We start from the raw sequence: 21,240 nt of genomic DNA, 5'->3' as shown, positions 1-21,240 counted from the left end.
ATAAGAGACTATCTGACACAGCAAATGGAAATCATACTTGGAGGTTTTTATGATACAGTTGGATTTGAGATTATATTTTGTGATTCACTTTCCTAAACATATGTTATGTACTTAAATTTTGGCCAGTATATGTGCCAGGGCTGTTTCTTTTTCCAAATCTAGCATTGTTAACAGGCTACTAGATATGCGACTCTCAACTTCAAGATCACCCACTACAGAGAGGCAGAAAAGAAAAAGCCAGGAGCCAGTGAGAGGATGGCAGCTACAAGAGTCAGCCAGCAAGAGATGTAGGAAAAACACAGGTCTCACACTGTGAACTAGTCCACAAGCAGGCAGGAGGAGAGGACATCCAGCTAATGTGGATGGGGTAAGAAAGCTGCATGCAGCCATCTTACAAAGCCAATCAGGAAGCAGATGACACACTGGATGCAGCCTATCAGGTTTCAGTTTCACCTAACACCAAAGTAGCATAAAAGCAAAAAACACAGCAAAACAAACAAATAAAAATCAAGCCTACTGCACCATGAGGAGATTTACTTACTGTGAGAGCTGGGGTTTTTGTTCTTCTTTCACCCTAAAAAGATAAGTTTGTACAGCTGAGGGCAACATATAGGTATCATGCCACTATGAAGAAACACTAGTGTGGTTTAAAGGTTAAACCCACTCAAAACTGAAATTTCAGTTTTGCATATTTCCTGGCAAATGCAATAACCCATTGGTGTCTTATACCTCTCAGGGGCTCCAGGGGTGAAAGGGTGAAATCCAAATTGCTTCAACTGTTGCAAAGCCAAATGTCTTTTCCAGTTATTTAGAGGTAACTTGTCACATTTAACTAGACTTGTTTGGTAATGTTGATGATATTTTATTACTCATTCAATGTTTTGCTGTTTTAATGAGTGATGACAATTCTTCAACATAATAAAGCATCAAGCTGAGAATTCTGGGCAGATTTTTTTTCCCCATGCAGTGGCGCTGGGCCCACACTGCATGGATCCACTGCTCGTTTTTGTCTAGGGCAGGGATCTCTAAGCTACGGCCCTCAAGTTGTTGTGGAACTACACGTCTCATGAGGCATTGTAAAACTCTTGAACAATTGGAGGGCCATAGTTTGGAGACCACTGATCTAGGGTATCAAAGATCCGAGATTTATTCACGTAATCCTCTGATCCTCACAGTGCAAAACCGGACCCTTTAGCTCCTGCTTCCCCATGGTTCAGTGGTCTTATGCGCTGGACTGTTGCTGACGTCATCATGCCCAGAGACTGGCACTGGACATTCCAGAAATTGTAATATGAAGGAGAAGGGATCTCACAGCTCCAGGAGCACACATGCAGGCTGTAAACTGTCTTTTCGGCTGGGAAGCCACAGGTGCTGGCTATTACCACTAGCAACAGACGAAAAGCAAGCTCTGGACTGCCGCACTCTTCAGGAAACCACTTTCTTTTATTGGAAAATCACATCACAGCTCAACAAACACAGCGAACAAGGAAAAATTGTTGACGTTTCGCACTAGCTACAGCTAATGCGAAAAGTCAGCAATTTTTCCTTGTTTATGTGTTTGTTGAGCTGTCATGTGATTTTCCAATAAAAGAAAGTGGTTTTCTGAAGAGTGCGGCAGTCCAGAGCTTGCTTTTCGTCTGTTACTGGCACTGGACATGATGACATCAGAAAGAGTCCACCACTGGATGTAGGAGAGCGCCATTTTGTATCCACTCCTACACAAAACGAGCAAAAAAAAGCCTGATTTGGGCTTTAAGATGAAGTTCCATTTCCATTTTTATACATGTGTTCTGTTCCCCAGCGGACATGTAGTACATTGTCCCATCTTCCTAGGTGCTGTCTTAAGCTCCCTATAGATGGATCTAATCTTGGCCAGTTCAGCAGGGGCTGGCCAAGATATGATCTATCTATGGACAGGCTGGTTGCACTGGTCAATTCATCGATCGACTTCAGTACAACCAGCCTATTGGATTTTTTGCAAGCGATCACTGACAGCGGTTATAGCAGCCGGCAGTGATCATTGTGTTTTGCCAACGGGGAAAGCTCACCACTGGCAAAACACAATAGCGCTGCAGGAATGATTCCCCCATCAACATTGACTGTGTTGATGGGGGAATCAAGCGATTTTATTTCCACCCATGGTGTGTAATCTATCACTTGCCTAAGGCAGGACACCATCCACAGTCATCTGACAACACAGCTACCAAGCAGCAACATTCTCCATTTCCAATCATCTCCAGAAACATTTTAGTCAATACGTCCCCCACCCCATGCATTTCTCATGAGATGCTTGTCTCGGGGCAAGTTCTTGGAGATGGAGAAAAGTACTACACACAGTTTGTCCCCTGGTTAGGGTGAGTTTGTGCAGGAAATTGTTTTTTTCTTCATACCAATAAATGTGAATGCATGGCAAGGCAAGGGCATTTAAATGCATAGTAGAAAAGTCTAAAACGCCTGTGTATACTAGCCCTACGGCATGCAAAACTGGACTTTAAAGTGAAACTGACACATTCCTTGGACATTTCTTAGGCACTATTGTAGTTTAATGAATCATGTCAATTGACAGTCCACCGTGCATGAATCGACAGTATATTTCAAAAACAATTTCTATTTAAAAACAAGGATCACAGTTACATTAGGGTATGCAAACACAAAAAAGTTTTTTCCAGCATGTTTGGCATTCTGCCCCACTGTATACAGATTTCTTAATGTCACCCTCAGTCAACTCTCTACAAGAGCCTGGGACCTCCATATTGCTAGGTATAAACCAATTAAATCTTATAGCGGGAATTTAAAAGTACTAGGATGTCTTTCAGTTCTCAGACAGGTTGTCCAGCAAAAAGCATTGGAAACTGCTGATTATTTATCAGTGACAACATGCAACTCAAGGTGTCCCTCACAGAGGGAGTGCATTCATGTGGGTTCTTATCAGGCTTTTCAATCACAAGACGTAGATGGGGGTGAGGGTGCATGGTGTCACTGGTAAATTGTTGGCACCTTCCAATGCTGAATGCTGGACAACCAGAGCGCAAACAGACATGAAACATGGTAGTTTATCAAGGGACATGTGGTAATCCAATGAAGAGCAGAGAAGAGCCAAGAAGCCCAGGCCGAAGCCAGCGCGTTCACGACACGGGACTTTCGAGGGCTCAGGTAAGTAAATGGGGGGGCTGGGGGGTCTGTAAGCATCGGATGTTTTTTCACCTAAATGCAAAGGATGCATTAAAGTGAAAAAACGGGAAGCTTTACAACCCCTTTAAGGACCAGGCCTATTTTTCATACTTTCTGTTTACAAGTCAAAAGAATTTTTTTTTTTGCTAGAAAATTACTTTGAATCCCCAAAAATTATATATATATATATATATATATATATATATATATATATATATATTTTTTTTTTTTTCCAGACACCCTAGATAATAAAATGGTGGTTGCTGCAATACTTTATGTCACACTGTATTTGTGCAGTGGTCTTAAAAGCGCAATTTTTGGGGGAAAAAAAGACAACAGTAAAGTTAGCCCATTTGTTTTTATATTGTGAAAGATAATGTTACACAGAGTAGATACCCAACATGTCATGCTTCAAAATTGTGCCCCCTCGTGGAATGGTGACAAACTTTGACCCTTAAAAATCTCCATAGGCGATGTTTAAAAATTTCTACAGGTAACCAGTTTTGAGTTACAGAGGAGGTCTTTTGCTTATTATTGCTCTCGCTCTAACGATCGCAGTGAGACCCCACATGTGTGGTTTGAACATCGTTTTCATGTGCGGCCGTGAATTATGTATGTGGAGATGACCGGAGTGTGGCGGGAACCCATCACGCCGCAGACAAAAGTGATTTTACGGCCAATCCACCGGAGACTAGTTTTATCTGAAAGAGGACCGACCGCCGTTGAAGAAAATACCGGGGTTGTGGCAGTTATCTGCTGCCATAACCCCGGTATTCTACATCAAAGTACTGACGTATAACGGCCAGCTGGTCAGTAAGTGGTTAAACAAAAAATATATATGACATGTACCCTTTCCATCGGTTAAATATACCATTATAAGTGTTTTGTTTTATCTGTTCAAAAAATACCTGTTGGTCCTGCCAGAAATCTTGTAAGCTGATAACTTACTGTGCTTTCTGCTTGTTATTTACATTGTTCTCAGATATCATTGAGGACTACATGTTATGTGGATTAGAGGGGAGTGCGGTTCCATAGTCCTTTCAAGTTTCTGTTGTCTTGATAGAGAAGGGTACGTGAAAGTTGTCATTTTAGGATTGGAAGTGTGTTACTGGCAGAATCACCAGGGTCAGCTTGAAAAAATAAATATATACATATATATAGCCACCATATCCAAGGATTGGTATGCTGCAATATATTACATTCTTGCTTTTCAAAAATAACTTTCATATACTTTTTAACATGTAACCTAACCTTATATTTTTAAATCTATAACTTTTCTTCAAGGAAAACATGATGATCCTGCCATTATGTCCCTGTTCAGGAACTTCCTGTTATAGGGTGACAATATTCTCCACCCTCCCAGTTCTACTCTGGTATTGCCAAGGAGAGGCTGCAAAGAGCCTTCAAGAGATCAACATCACTGAGATGCCTCAAAAGGGGTGGAAAAGTTTCAAAAATAAAAACAGTATTTTTATTTTTTTTTTAAAGTTGTTCATGATATTTAGTGCTTTGAAAAACAAAATCTCATTAAAGGGGTTGTAAACCCTTGTGTTTTTTCACCTTAAAACATCTATGCATTAAAGTGGTTGTAAACCCTTACAAACCACTTTGACCTACAGGTAAGCCTAGATTAAGGCTTACCTGTAGGTCCAAGAAATATCTCCTAAACTTACACGGTTTAGGAGATATTTTATAAAAAGATAGGCACCGCTGTCTAAGGCGCATGCGCCGTAGACAACGATGCGCAGGCTCACTGAGCACGCCGCAGATCACGGCGATATGCCGCTCGTGTCAACTCCCGTGCACATGCGCGGGAGTGACGTCATCGCGGCTCCGGCGAATGACCTCCAGCGCCGGAGCAGCGAGACCCGGAAGTCACTCCGGGATACGTGGCAGCGGTGAAGATAAAGTAGGAGGACTACTTTGGGGGCTTCATTCTCAGGTAAGTTATTCATAATGAGCTAGTATGATATGCATACTAGCTCATTATGCCTTTGCCTTGCAGGTTGCATTGAAAAAAAAAAAAAAAAAAGTGCCTTTACTTCCTCTTTAAGGTGAAAAAAATTCTGTCACTGACCAGCCCCCCAATTTTGCTCACCTGAGCCCATTCGTTCCACCACTGGAGACGCGCTCAAACTCTCTGGTCTTGATTGGATAGATTGATAGCAGCGCAGCCATTGGCTCCAGTGCTGTCAATCAAATCCAATGACGCGGGCGCCGGGAGGGGGGGGCGGCCGAGTATGGCATTCTGTGTCTATGGACGCAAAAGCCTGACTCTGGAGCACATGCACGCGGTAATCCCCTGGGAGAGCACTTCTCCTAGGTGGTTTCCTGATGTGGGGAGGAGCTGATAGCGCCGCCGGGGGGACCCCAGAAGAGGTGGATCAGGGCCACTCTGTGCAAAATGAACTGCACAGTGGAGGTAAGTATGACATGTTTGTTATTTTATTTTTATTAAAACGAGAGTTTACAACCTCTTTAAGTTAGAGGTTACTTCTACTTTAAAGTGGAAGTTCACCTGAATACTAAAATCGCTAAATCACTTGGCATCAACAATCTAAGACTAACCTGTAAAGTAGAAATCGCTATACAAACTTTTTCTGAAGCTGCTCCGGTCCGGTCTCCAACGGAGGAAGCTCTGCTGAAGAGACAGCCAACAACAGCTGGGAAATGCCTGGGAAGTGAAGTCACCCATAGACTTACTATGGGGCTTCCGTTGTCGGCTGCCTCCTCTGCACCCACCTCCACAGCCACTGACAGCTCAGCATGGGACCGGAGTGTCTTCAGAAAAGGTATGTATAGCGATTTCTTCTTTACAGGGCTAGATAGGTTAGTCTTATGCCCCGTACACACGAGCGGACTTTTCGACATCCAAACTCCGACGGACTGAGTCCGTCAGACTATCCGCTCGTGTGTGGGCTGCAACGGACTTTAGCTTCGCAAAAGTCTGACGGACTTTAGAAATGAAGCATGCTTCAAATTTTCCCGACGGAACTCCGCCGGACCCGGTCCCCTTCGAAAAATTCGCTCGTGTGTGTGCTACTCCGACGGACTAAAACCGACGCTAGGGCAGCTATTGGCTACTGTCTATGAACTTCCTACGTCGAATCCAGTCGTACGTCATCACGTTCGACTCCGTCGGAGTTTGGTGTGATGGTGTGTGGTCAAGTCCGTTCGGTCGAAAAGTCCGCCAGAACTCCGGCGGAACTCCGCTAGAACTCCGTCGGAAGTCTGTCAGACTTAATCCCTCTCGTGTGTACGGGGCATTAGATTGTGGACGGCAGTAGATTTAGATATTTTAGTATTAGGGTTAACTTCTACTTTAAGGGTCCTTTCACAGGCGGATGCTCCTGTCTTTTGAGTAGATCCCCTCCAGTCTGTGAGTAGATTCAACCAAACCAACTTTGCACTACAAGTGCACTTGGAAGTGAAGTTGCTCTAAATCTAAGGGGTAGATCTGAAATGAGAGGAAGCTCTGCTGATTTTATCATCCAATCATGTGCAAGCTAAAATGCTGTTTTTTATTTTCCTTGCATATCCCCCTTGGATCTGCAGAGAATTTACTTCCAAGTACACTTGCAGTGCAAAGTGGATTTTCCTTTAGTAAATAACCCCCATATCCTTGTATTGTCTTTGTGCAGCAAGCCGCCATCTGAAGGGTTTGGCAGGAAGAAATGTGCAGTTTTCCTATAATTCTACAAATACATAGGATATAATACAATAGGTTACTTTTTTTAATAAAACTTACTGATGACCCTACTTTTGATAATAGATAACTAGTAGCAAACTCCCCCACAACGAATTACCATTCTGATGTTATATGTATTTCCTATGCCCTTCCAATATTTGCATCAGCACCAAATATCACTTGACATGCTCAATTTTGACAACAAAAGATCCCACAGAATGACTGTTACAGCAGAGGTTACTTCTAAGGACAGGAGTGCCGATCATCAGACAAAAACAGATATGAGCAGCAATAAGGCACACATACATTTTGAACAATAAAAAGCTATTAGCACAGATTGATAATAATAATGTGACACTTTTAAAGTGCTAAATGGAAGTCATAGAAAGCAACAACCTAGAGGCTTCTGCATGCATGCACACACCCTGTAAAGAGTGAAGTCAAGCTTTTGATCATTGGAAAACGTCAACATTTGCTAAGCTAAACATTTCGGGGGTCCCACACAGCATATAAGTGCCTATGGCCCATCACTTCTGCCTACTTAGTTCTTTAACCGCTAGAGATCCGCGCTATTGCTGAATGATGGCTACAGCACGGACCTGCTTTGCTACTGACGTTGTCCCATGCAGGAGCGGCCTGCGCGCCCCCCTCAGCGAGTCTATGAAACTCGCCTGATCACAGATCGCAGCAAGGGATCGATCCCGACCCCTTACCACACGATCAGCTGTCAGCCAATGACAGCTGATCATGTGATCACAACAGAGCCGGTAATCGGTTATTTTTCCTCCTTGCGCCAAAAAAAAGCCGATCACCGGCGGCCGTGAGAGGGACTTCAGTCCCGATCACGGCAAGCTGGGGCCAGCTCATCGGTGCCCACCTGCCCCCTGCCAGTGCCACCTAAGTATAGGGAAAAGTGCCAACCATCAGTGCCACCCATTAGTGCCCATAGTGCCACCCATTAGTGCCCATAGTGCCACCTATCTGTGCCCACAATCTGCCTCAACAACAGTGCTGCACCTCAGTGCCACATATCCGTGCCCATCAGTGCTGCCCATCAGTGCCACCTATCAGTGCCACCTATCAGTGCCCATCAGTCCCATCTATCAGTGGTATCTATCAGTGCCCATTAGTGCCACCCATCAGTGCCATCTTATTTGTGCCCATCTTTGCCCATCAGTGCCGCCTTATCTGTGCCCATCAGTACTGCCTTATCTGTGCCTATCAGTGCCCACCAGTGCAGCCTATCAGTGCCCACCAGTCCCGCCTCATCAGCGCATTTCAATGAAGGAGAAAAATGACCTGTTTGCAAAAATTTTAACAAACTATTAAACATAATTTTACATTTTTTTTTATTTTGCATCTTTTTTTGTTTGTTTAGCAAAAAATAAAACTCCCAGCTGTAATTAAATACCACCAAAAGAAAGCTCTATTTGTGGGAAAAAAATGATAAAAATGTCATTTGGGTACAGTGTTGTATGGCCGTGCAATTGTCATTCAAAGTGCATCAGCGCTGAAAGCTGAAAATTGGTCTGGGCAGGAGGGGGGTTTAAGTGCCCAGTAAGCAAGTGGTTAAAGCAGATAAAGGCCACCTTGCTGCTCACAATCTTCAACTCACACTAATACTTTTAAATACCTTTGATCAGATTTGGACCTTCCTCCATTTACTGTAGTCCTGGTTCTTCCATGTTACAGCCATGGCCTGGGGTGGCTTGCATGTGGGAGGCCAAGGGTTGGATCTACCTTTAGCCACTTCATCTATTTCTTTAAGTGGCAGACAGCTTTTCTCTGCATAGTTGTTGGCTATGCATGTATGTTCTGAGTCAATAAGGATGAAAGTCCCTGATACCACCACATGCTAGACATGCTATTAGCCGCGAGATTAAGTATAACCAGATTATGGAAAACAAGCAGGGCCCCATCTATAGAAAACGTGTTAGATTTAACAAACCTCCATTATGGATACGAAACGACTATGGCATCTAGTGGTGGCTACTTGTCCACAAATCAGTCAAAATTGTTACCATGGGAAAGGTGGGCTGGAGCCGCGAAATTTCTTTGAAACTTATTTTACCACAATTGGCTAAGTCATGACACGGCAAATATGTAGACCTTATTTTTTTTCTAACTCTGTTTGAATGTGGGTTATATACAGTGTATTCGTGGCATTCCCCCCAGGCAGCAGAAGAGTTCCCATTAGGGGTCACTATATTTGTATTTAGATGGCATTCCCATATTTCCATTTACTAATCTCACCATAAAGGCCCATACACACGATCAGACTTTTTGACAACAAACATGCAAATTAGCTGTTTTGGAGCAACGTCCGACCATGTGTACGCTCCATTGGACAAACTTTTTTGGTTTTCATCAGACTTTTGTTGGCTGTGCGAACGGACAAACTTTCTGGCAACAAAAGTCTGATGGAGCAAAGTCTGATCGTGTGTAAAGAAAACCATAGGACTTTGGTACAAAGTACAAACAGGCATGCTCAGAACCAATGCAAAAGATCAGACAACAATACAGAAGTTGACCAAAGGTGGCGGTAAAGAGCAAAAAAAAACACGTGATTTGGTGAAAGTTGGCTGAAAAAGTCCTGCTGTGTGTATGCAATACAAGTTCAGGGCCGACGCCCTTTGTACAAAAATCCAAGGGAAAGTTTGTACAAAGTCCTATCGTGTGTATGAGGCTTAAGAATACCCTGCTAGTAGAATCTTAATATGTTAGTTTACCAATGTGCGAATCTCAAAGATTGAATACAATGTCTACATTGTATGTACATGTATCTGATGTAAAACAATAAAAACCTATTGATGAAAAAAAAAGGATGAAAGTCATGTGAGATAAATCTTTAGTAAAGGAACTTAGCAATGGCAGCTCCCACACTTGCATCCTACATATGGAAGCAAACATAGCAGGTGCTAAATTCCAAATGGGAACTCGAATGGTTAAGAAAGGCAGGTAAATGGTTCTCATTTAAAATGCTTTATCCAATAGAGTATTTTAGGTCAACAGCCTTCAGGGCAATAAAAATACTGCCCTTTATCGGTCTATACATAATGTTATATAAAACAGTATAATCTGTGTGTATCATTGTAAAATTTTATTTTAAGCCTGATAAAGGGGAATTGTTGCCATGAAGAGCATCGGCTAGTCTTTCATTTGCACAAAAGTTGGAGTTGAGTGGCTACTTTCTGTGCTTCCAAAGCATCCTTGCCTAACAACCATTTTTTTTATTTTTACAATTCCTGTAATTATTGGCCTTCAGATTGTGTCTCAGTGTATTTGACAGGTTCCATTTAAATCACAAGGTATTTTGCATATCTTATGCCGCGTACACACGAGCGGACTTTTCAACATCCAAAGTCCGAAGGACTGAGTCCGTCAGACTATCCGATCGTGTGTGGGCTGCAACGGACTTTTGACTCACCAAAGTCCGAAGGACTTTAGAATATGGAACATGCTTCAAATTTTTCCGAGGGAACTCCGCCGGACCCGGTCCCCTTCGAAAAATCCGCTCGTGTGTATGCTACTCCGACGGACTAAAACCGACGCTAGGGCAGCTATTGGCTACTGGTTATGAACTTCCTTATTCGAGTCCAGTCGTACGTCATCACGTTCGAATCCGTCGGAGTTTAGTGTGATCGTGTGTGGCCAAGTCCGTTCGGCCGAAAAGTCTGTCAGAACTCCGTCGGAATTCCAGCAGAACTCCGACGGAACTCCTTTGGAAGTCTGTCGGACATAAGTCCTCTCGTGTGTACGGGGCTTTAGAGGCCCAAATATGGGTCAGTTCTTATATCTGTATCTGTTGTCAAGGGTTGCACCCTGCAGTATGGAAGCTGTGGAAGGACCACGAGTACCTCAATTCCTTCAAGTGGTGGTACCATTTTGAAATAAAGAAAATACTGCTCACCACTAGGACTATAGCATCTAATATAATACTATAATTACTTTATTACAGTGCCTTGAAAAAGTATTCATACCCCTTAAAATTTTACACATTTTGTCATGTTACAGCAAAAAAAAAAATGTATTTTAATGGGATTTTATGTGATAGACCAGGGATCCTCAAACTACGGCCCTCCAGCTGTTGTGAAACTACACATCCCATGAGGCATTGTAAAACTCTGACATTCACAGACATGACTAGGCATGATGGGAATTGTAGTTCCTGAACAACTGGAGGGCCATAGTTTGAAGACCCATGTGATAGACCAACAAAAAATGTCACATAATTGTGAAGTGGAAGGAAAACGATAAATGGTTTTCAAAATGTGTTTACAAATAAACATCCAATTAAAGTTGTGGAGAAGTTTAAAGCAGGGTTAGGTTATAAAAAAACATATCTCAAGCTTAGATCATCTCATTGAGTATTCAATCCATCATCTAAAAACAGAAAGAGTATGGCACAACTGCAAACCTACCAAGACATGGCCGTCCACCTAAACTGACAGGCTGGGCAAGGAGAGCATTCATCAGAGAAGCAGCCAAGAGGCCCATGGTAACTCTGGAGGAGCGGCAGAGAATCTGTCCACAGGACAACTATTAGTCGTGCTCTCCACAAATCTGGTCTTTATGGAAGAGTGGCAAGAAGAAAGCCATTGTTGAAAGAAAGCCATAAGAAGTCCCATTTGCAGTTTGCAAGATGCCATGTGGGGCACACAACAAACACGTGGAAGAAGGTGCTCTGGTCAGATGAGACCAAAATTTAACTTTTTGGCCTAAAAGCAAAATGCTGTGTGTGGCGGAAAACTAACACTGCACATCACTCTGAACACACCATCCCCACTAGAGGTCGACCGATATATCGGCCGATATTTGCAGTTTTTTAATTAATCGGCAACGGCCGATTGTGCTGATAAAAAGCAGATTTCGAACTACAGCGGGACTTTGAAATGACTTCTGTAATAGAAGTCAGTGTGAGTTGTCTGAGTCGTCATAGAAACGTCTTCCTCCTCTCTGGGCAGGCTGCCAAGAAAAGAACAAAATGATACAATGTTTACACTTGAATGAATGAACTCATCTCAGTGTGTAGAAGTTCTCAGTTTAACCATTTAAAGACTAAATCTTTTCTGACACTTGTTGCTTACAAGTAAAAATCCTGTATTTTCTGCCAGAAAATCACTTAGACCCCCCAAAAATTATATATATTTTTTCAGCAGAGATCCTAGGGAATAAAATAGCGGTTGTTGCAATATTTTATGTCACACGGCATTTGCACAGAGGTCTTTCAAATGCATTTTTTTGGGGAAAAAAATACACTATTTAAAAAATAAAAATAAAATAAAAACAGTAAAGTTAGCCCATTTTTTTTTTTCGTCCAAAAGTTTTGACTACCTGTTTTTATTTAATATATAGGTTTTTTTTTTATCTAAATCATACATACAAGTAAACTGATTGGAGGTTTGTTTTTTTAATAAATGTTTAAATGTAAGAAATTTTCTGTATCACTTATGAAGGCTGCTTTCACACTGGAGCGGACAGGCGTTGATGGTAAAACGCAAGTTTTAGCGGCTCTTTACCATCATTTTAGCGGTGCTATTTGGCTGCTAGTGGGGCACATATAACCCAGCTAGCGGCCAAGGAAGAGGTTAAATGCGCCCATGAAGCACTGCTGCCAAATCGCATTGCATGCGCTTCAGCAGTGGTGCCCATTCATATCAATGGGCAGGAGTGGTGGAGGAGCGGTATACACCACTCCAAACGTGCTGCTTGCAGGACTTTTTTTTAAGATCCTGCCAGAGCATCGCCTCAGTGTGAAAGCACGCTGTCTTTCACACAGACTGCAGGGGAGCCATTTTGCAGGCACTTTACAGGCGCTATTTTTAGCCCAAAAGCGCCTGAAAAACTCCCCAGTGGGAAAGGTGTGTTAAATCAAGGGGGATTAAAAAAAAAATAATAATAAATAAAAAAGGAAAAAAATAAATAAATAAAATAAAATCGGCCTAATATATCGGCCCAAAAAAATCGGCATCATATATCGGCTATCGGCCGCCATGATTTCTAAATATCGGCATCGGCGTCGGCCAGAGAAAAACCCATATCGGTCGACCTCTAATCCCCACCATCAAACATGGTGGTGGCAGCATCATGTTGTGAGCAAGTTTTCTTCAGCAGGGACTGGGAAACTGGTCAGAGTTGACGGGAAGATGAATGGAGCCAAATACAGGGCAATCTTAGAAGAAAACCTGTTAGAGTCTGCAAAAGACTTGACACTGGGGCAGAGGTTCACCTTGCAGCAGAAAAACAACCCCAAACATACAGCAAGAGCTATAATGGAATGGTTTAGATCAAAGTGTTAGTATGGCCCAGTAAAGTACAGACCTAAATCCAATTGAGAATCTGTGGCAAGACTTGAAAATTCCTGTTCACAGACGTTCTTCATCCAATATGACAGAGCCTGAGCTATTTTGCAAAGTAATATGGGCAAAAATGTCACTCTCTAGATGTGCAAAGCTGGTAGAGACATCCCCAAAAAGACTTTCAGCTGTAATTACAGCAAAGGGTGGTTCTGCAAAGGGGGCTGAATACAAATGCACCCAACACTTTTCACATATTTATTTGTAAAAAATGTTGAAAACCATTTATCATTTTCATCTACTTCACAATTATGTGCCACTTTGTGTTGGTCTATCACATAAAATCCCAATAAAATCCATTTACGTTTTTGGTTGTAACATGATGAAATGTGGAAAATTTCAAGGGGTATGTCAACAGAGATCATGAACAAACAGCCTACATTACAACCTCACAAACCGGTCTGCATGTATTTTTTTTGCCTGAGGCACAGTTCTGTCCCCTACTGACGATGACAATATCATTACAAGCTGGACACACATTCCACTTCAGATGACAAAGACTCCGGAATAATCCACAAAATCGACTCACTTTACAGCCTTTGATTTCTTGGCTTCCAAAATTAGCTCCAAGCTCTGATTCTATATTTAAAAGCAGCGAAGCTAAAGTAGAAATTGATTGCCGTTATCTGGTCTAGCCAAATTTGGCAGTGCTCACATTTAAATTTGGAATTATATTTATATAGTGTGAAAGCACTGAGGATCCAAGCAATAAACTGTGAAAGACAAACAAAGCACCCAAAGTAAGCTTAGGTAACCCTCTTCTTACTAGCTTATGGAGAACTACAAATACTAGAAAGACTTGTCTGGGCAGCTGCTCAGTGTTAGGAGCTCCAAACTGACCTTTTTTTAGGGGGACAGTCCCTCTTTTGGACCCAAATCCCTCTCTGCCCCTCATTTATTTACTACCATTTTGGTGTTGAACATACAGTAGATCAGTAGATTAAAACCACCAAAGTCATTCCTATATTTTAAAATGATGGCCTATCCTATATACACTATATTACCAAAAGTATTGGGACGCCTGCCTTTACACACACATAAACCTTTAACCCCCCTGACGGTATTCCCGAGTCTGGCTCGGGGTGGAATTTTTATACCAAGAGCGGTAACCCCGAGCCAGACTCGGGACCGCATCGCTGGATCCAGGAGGATGTTTACTTACCTTCTCCCTCGGATCCAGCGATGTCCCCGCGCTGTACGAGCGAGCCGTGTCTCGCTCGATCTATCACGGAGCTGATCTCCGTTCCCTGCGAGCGTTGCGACGCACGGGGACGGAGATCGGCGCCAAATTCAAAAAGTGAAACACACAGTATACATACAGTATAATGTAATTTTACAGATTACATTGCTGTATGTAATAATTTCACCTCCCCTTTGTCCCTAGTGGTCTGTCCAGTGTCCTGCATGCAGTTTTATATAATAAAAACTGTTCTTTATGCCTGGAAACTGGAGATTGTCCATAGCAACCAAACTGTCACTTTACATCAAAAATGGTTTTAGACCAGCTAGAAAACAGCGATAATAAATTGGAATCACTCGCAGAATTGAGCGATAGCGATTTGTGGGGAGATCCGTCATCAAATACTGAAAAGTAATGACAGTGACAATTCTGCAACTGAGCAAATTTCAGTGTTTTTGATTTGATTACATTATTGAATAATTTTGATTATTGTTATATTATTATTTGGTACAATTATTTATAGTTATTTATTATATTATAATTTATGATTTCATTTTTCAAACTTTATCATACCCGGGATGTCTGCTAGACTCTGGTTTGGACAGATTTAAAGCGGGAGTCCGCCGGGACTCCGCGTTTTTTTTTTTTTTTTTAAAGCCAGCAGCTACAAATACTGCAGCTGCTGACTTTTAAAATAGTGACACTTACCTGTCCAGCGCGCCCGCGATGTCGGCACCCGAAGCCGATCTCTCGATCGTCTCTCGGGTGCTGCCCCTGCCATCTTGGGTATGGGAATCAGGAAGTGGAGCCTTTCGGCTTCATTTCCCGGTTCCCTACTGCGCATGCGCGAGTCGCGCTGCGCAATAAGGAGGGACCCGCTGCCTCTGGGATCTGTGTGTTTCCCAGCAGGCAGCGGGGGACTTTCGGAAAGGGGCATAATCTACAACCCCTTTCCACAGAGAGCTATCCCGGAAGTGGGTGCAGATACCTGTACTGTACAGGTACCTGTACCCCCCTCCCCCCTGAAAGGTGCCAATTGTGGCGCCGGAGGGGGGGAGGATTCCAATGAGCGGAAGGTCCACTTTAGGGTGGACCTCCGCTTTAAGAGAGTTATTCCTAAGAATTACAGGACTACAATATAAAACGCCAAATTTTCATGCAAAATAATGGTACCGCTTTTAGCACCTAAAATCCGAAATAATCGTACTGCCAGGGAGGTTAATGGCATCCCAGTCTTAGTCCGTAGGGTTCAGTATTGAGATGGCCCAACCTTTGCAGCTATAACAACTTCAACTCTTCTGGGAAGGCTGTCCACAAGGTTTAGGAGTGTGTCTATGGGAATGTTTGACCATACTTCCAGAAGCGCATTTGTGAGGTCAGGCATTGATGTTGGACGAGAAATCCTGGTTCACAGGCTCTGCTCTAATTCATCCCTAAGGTGTTCTATCTGGTTGAGGTCAAGACTCTGTGCAGGTCAGTCAAGTTTATCCACCCCAAACTCGCTCAGTCATGTCTTTATGGACCTTGCTCCAAAATGTATTGGTATGCGGATGCCTTAAGAGTTCCCTTCACTGGAACTAAGGGGCCAAGCCCAATCCCTGAAAAACAACCCCACACCATAATCCACCTCCACCAATTGATTTGGACTAGTGCACAAAAGCAAGGTCCATAAAGACATGGATGAGCGAGTTTGGGATGGAGGAACTTGACTGGCCTGCCCAGAGTCCTGACCTAATCCCAACAGAACACCTTTGGGACGCCATTAAAGTTATTGTGCGTGTAAAGGCAGTTGCCCCAATACTTTTGACAATATAGTGTATAATTACATTTGGGTTAATTTACTAAAGGTAAATAGACTTAGTAAATGAGGTAAAGCTTCACTTTGCAAAGAATACCCAATCCCGTGCAAGGAAATAAAAAAAAAAAAAAGTTTTGCTTGCCCATGATTAGATGTTGGAAGTCAGCAGATTCTGCTCATTTACTAATCTCTGGAGCAGCTGCACTTGCACAGTACAATTGCATTTTGCAAAGTGCACCGTGTATTTGCCTTTAGTAAATCAATCCCACTGTGTTTCTAGACAAAACTGTTTAGTTTTGTGTAATGTATGGAGGGCTTAAAATCCCTGTCAAGTTTTCTTGCTGTCTGTGTCTTCACTGGAGAGATTCAACTTCTCTGATTACACTAGTGGCCATTGTCACCAGGACACAAAGGGAAGGGAGATCCAAATTTTAGAGATGTAGCCAGAACAGGAGAAGAAGGAAATCTTCCAATGTATGTATATATCTGTCCAGGCATATCCAACTGCAATTGTTTGGGCCAGCTCCATGGGCACCATATCTGATACACTGGAGAACCTTTTTTGTACAGTTTTCCTGGCATATATTGTTTAAGGTGGGTCACCAGGTCTTTCCTCAACTTTCCCTAATTGTTTGGGTTTCAGCCCAGTAGCATAATGTGATACCATGCGCATAGCCAATTTGTATATACATACTAGGACCAGTTCATAAAGGTGCCAATTAACTACCGTATTTATCGGCGCATAACACGCACTTTTTTCCCATTAAAATTGGGGGGAAATCACGGCTTTCGGCCTCCTTCAGCCGTTCTTGTCAGCTTTTGGCTGTTCTCGGCGGGCCGAAAGCCGCCGAGGGCGGGCGAAAGCTGACGAGTACGGCCGAGGGCGGGCGAAAACTGACGAGTACGGCCGAGAACTACAGAGCGCCGCCGAGATACAGAGGACATATCTCGACTGCGCCATTTTTAGAAAAAAGCTGCAAACAAAACTGACAAGGCTGCAATTGACACTGACAAGGGTACAACGATGGACAAGGCTGCAAATGACACTGATCATTCTGCAATGAAGGACAAGGCTGCATATGACACTGATCATTCTGCAATGATGGACAAGGCTGCATGACAAGGCTGCAAATGACACTGATCATTCTGCAATGATGGACAAGGCTGCAGATGGACACTAATAAGGCTGCATTGATGGGCATTTAAATGTAAGTTTTTTTTTTCCTTAAACTTCCCTCATAAAAGTTTTTTTCCTTAAAATTCCCTCCTAAACTTGGAGTGCATGTTATATGCCAATAAATACGGTACTTCCTGTCGGCAATGTACTGCGGACAGTGTAGGCAAAGCAGTGATGAGAAGCTTAGAGATCTATAAGTAAAAGCAGCAAAATTTACACACTTTACACTTAGACCCCTCTCACACTGGGGTGGGAGCGGCATCGGCAGTAAAACTGTGCTATTTTTAGCCCCGCTTTACCGTCGTTTTAGCGGCGGTATTCGGCTGCTAGAGGGGCGGTTTTACCCCCTGCTAGCGGCCAAGAAAGGGTTAAAACCAATGCAAAGCGCTGCTGCAGCAGCTTTTTGCCGGCAGTATAGCTGCGCTGTCCCATTGATTTCAATGTGCAGGAGTGGTGAAGGAGCGGTGTGTACTCCAAAGATGCTGGTAGCCATGTGGGGAGCCAAATGATGCCCCTGTTGAAGACCACTCGTGTCGAAACGCGTAGGGATGTTTATTTGAGATTCCCGCATTGCTTTTTAACATTTTTTTATGCCATTTTATCATTATTGGACTATTTTACCTTTTTTATGTCTCCTTAATTGTGAGAATATATCCCAATAAAGCATTATTGGTTGATCTGCACTATATGGAGCACTTTTTTCTTATCTTTTATACCATATTCCATCATCGGTAGGTACTGACGAGTTGGGGTTCGAGGTCCCGGACGAGCCTAAAGACCATCTCTGGCCACGAGTCCACAGTCTTATGGTGTGCCCTTTTGACCAGGATTTAGTTGTTATATCCAACGGGAGAAACACAAGCGTATCTGACTCACTGCCATATGGTATGTGCGTCCACCATTGTTTGTAAGAGTACCTTATTGTGTGTCTACAGTACCGGTGTTCCCGTGTTACAAGCAGTACATCCTTTTTCAGTTATTGTGTCTGGGACATTACTGCTAATTTCCATCTACATTCGAGCTTTTCAGAAAGATTTTTATCAACTAGTTTTACACTGGCCACTGGACTCTATACTGTACACTGTGCACTATTGTTGTCTTTGGACTTTATTTATTCTGGCACACGTTAATTATGTGCTTAAGTGCTACACATGTTTGTTTAAATTTGTATGACTTTGTTGTTTGAGTGTTAGCTGCTACAGAAAGATATTTTTCAAATTTTTTCTTTTAAGGTTTAGCGCAGTGTTATCTACCCCTTTTTTTGCACATTATGTATATATTTGTCCAGGTATATCCAACTGCAATTGTTTGGGCCAGCTCCATGGGAACCATATCTGATACACTGGAGAACCTTTTTTGTACAGTTTTCCTGGCATATATTTTTTAAGGTGGGTCACCAGCATTTTTCCTCAACTTTCCCTAATTGTCTGGGTTTGAGCCCAATAGCATAATATGATACCATGCGTATAGCCAATTTGTACATACATACTAGAACCAGTTCAGAAAGGTGCCAATTAACTACCGTATTTATCGGCGTATAACATGCACTTTTTTCCCCTTAAAATTGGGGGGAAATCACGGGTGCGTGTTATACGCCGATCCTCCACAGTTTTGAGCCTCTGGGCGGCTTTCAGCCACCTTCGGACCTTCTTGGTGGCTTTCGGCCCTTCTCGGTGGCTTTCGGCCCTTCTCGGCGGCCTTCGGCCCTTCTCGGCGAGAGCTGGCGAAAGCTGACGAGAACGGCCGAGAAAAAAAAGAAACGTTTTTATCCTTAAATTTCCCTCCTAAACTTGGGGTGCGTGTTATACGCCGGCGCGTGTTATACGCCAATAAATACAGTACTTCTTGTCTGCAATGTACTGCGGATGGTGTAGGCAAAGCAGTGATGAGAAGCTTAGAGATCTATTAGTAAAAGCAGCACAAATTACACACTTTACACTTAGGCCCCTCTCACACTGGAGTGGGAGAGGCATTGGCAGTAAAACTGCTCTATTTTTAGCACAGCTTTACCGGCAGTATTCGGCCGCTAGAGGGGCGGTTTTAGTCCGCTGCTAGAGGCCGAGAAAAGGTTAAAACCACTGCAAAGCGCTGCCGCAGCAGCGCTTTGCCGGCAGTATATCTGCGCTGCCCCACTGATTTCAATGTGCAGGAGCGGTGTGTACACCGCTCCTTCACCGCTCCAAAGATGCTGGTAGGACTTTTTTTACCATCCTGCTAGCACACCACTCCAGTGTGAAAGCCCTCGGGGCTTTCACACTGGAGACACAGCAACGGCTCTTTCAGGGAGCTTTGCAGGCGCTATTTTTAGCTCCATGTAGTGCCATCAAAGCACCCCAGTGTGAAAGCGGTCATAGTTATGCCCACATTTAACCCCTTGATCACCCTATTTTTAATAAACTGCTCATTGCTGCACTAGATGAGGCTTCCCTTTCTATACTGGGTTCACACACACAGGAGCGGTAGGGGAAAACGCATGCAATTCAGACAGAAATTGCACCGCGTTCCTGTTCAAATCACATGCGATTCTTTGCAATGCGATTTGCTTCCATTCATTTTGTATGGATGCAAATTGTATGTTTCGGGTATCGGCAGTATTTTTTAATGAGTACATGTAGGCGGTATAACTTACATGCAAAGCAATCAATATACACTTATTGGGATTTTTTTTATCAAAGACATGTAGTAAAATACATTTTGGCCAAAATTTATGAAGAAATTATTATTATTTTTTTTACTATTTTTTTTTTACTTATTTACTCGATGTGTTTTGTAGCAGGAAGTAAAAAATATTGGGTTTTTTTTTCAAATTTTTTTTAATGGGGTATTTATTATAGCAAAAAGAAAAAATATATTTTTTTCAAAATTGTCGCTTTTTTTGTTTATAGCGCAAAAAATAAAAACCGTAGAGGTAATCAAATACCACCAAAAGAAAGCTCTATTTGTGTGAAAATAAATATATAAATTTTGCTTGCCCACAGCACTTCATGACCACGCAATCCGCAGTTAAATTAGCGCAGTCCTGAACTGCACAAAATGCCTGGTCTTGAAAGGGGTAAAACCTTCCACAGGTGAAGTGGTTAAACGATCAGCATGTCTTTGGAGTGTCTTAGGAGCAATCCAGTGCACCAGGAGGAAACCCAGATAAGTACTGGCAGAACATGAAAACTCCATGCAAATAGTGACCTGGCCAAGATTCAGGCTAGGTTCAAACTTGTGAGATCACAGACATTGCTGTGCAGATCACATGTGATGTCTGTGCGATGCAAATTCAGCCATACAAACTGTATGAAATCGTATTCGCACCAAAATGGCGCTGGACCCTTTTTTGGTCTGCACTGGAATCAGATCATATGGATGTTCACACCTTTGTAGTCCGATTCCTGCACCAATTCACAGTTAGCACTACGGTCTGCAAACCGAAATGGGGGTGTCATTAACTTCACACTCACACCCGCAGCAGTTTGCAGATGTCAGTGTGAACCGCCAGCAATTCAGGTGAGATGCAGGAACCCGCGCAGGAATCACACTGGTTCCCGCATCACACAAGTGTGAACCGAGCCTCAAACCAAAGACCCAAATGCTGCAAAGAATAAAGCCTCATACACACGATAGGACTTTGTACAAACTTTCCCTTGGATTTTTGTACAAAGGGCGTCGGCCCTGAACTTGTATTGCATATACACATCAGGACTTTTTCAGCCAACTTTCACCAAATCACGTGGTTTTTCTGCTCTTTACCGCCACCTTTGGTCAACTTCTGTATTGTTGTCTGATCTTTTGCATTGGTTCTGAGCATGCCTGTTTGTACTTTGTACAAAAGTCCTATGGTTTTCTGTACACACGATCAGACTTTGCTCCATCAGACTTTTG

At 42.9% G+C, this 21,240-nt stretch overlaps 1 protein-coding gene across 5 annotated transcripts in view; it reads right to left on the bottom strand.

Moving 5' to 3' along the window:
• RIMS2 (regulating synaptic membrane exocytosis 2) overlaps nucleotides 1-21,240 on the bottom strand; it is a 982,185-nt gene that overhangs the window by 858,438 nt on the left and 102,507 nt on the right. For 2 of the 5 annotated variants that reach the window (XM_077493146.1, XM_077493148.1), the window contains exon 2: nucleotides 542-574. The exons of the other annotated variants lie outside the window; for them this stretch is intronic. In XM_077493146.1, coding sequence (XP_077349272.1) covers nucleotides 542-574 — 33 coding nt within the window. The remainder of the gene's footprint in view (nucleotides 1-541; nucleotides 575-21,240) is intronic. 5 annotated transcript variants of the gene reach the window in all.

Source organism: Lithobates pipiens, unplaced genomic scaffold (assembly GCF_037356315.1).
Source record: "Lithobates pipiens isolate NorthernLeopardFrog02 unplaced genomic scaffold, aLitPip1_a1.2 Scaffold_19, whole genome shotgun sequence".
Lineage (NCBI taxonomy): Eukaryota > Metazoa > Chordata > Amphibia > Anura > Ranidae > Lithobates > Lithobates pipiens.
This window is presented reverse-complemented; position numbering and strand designations above follow the sequence as displayed.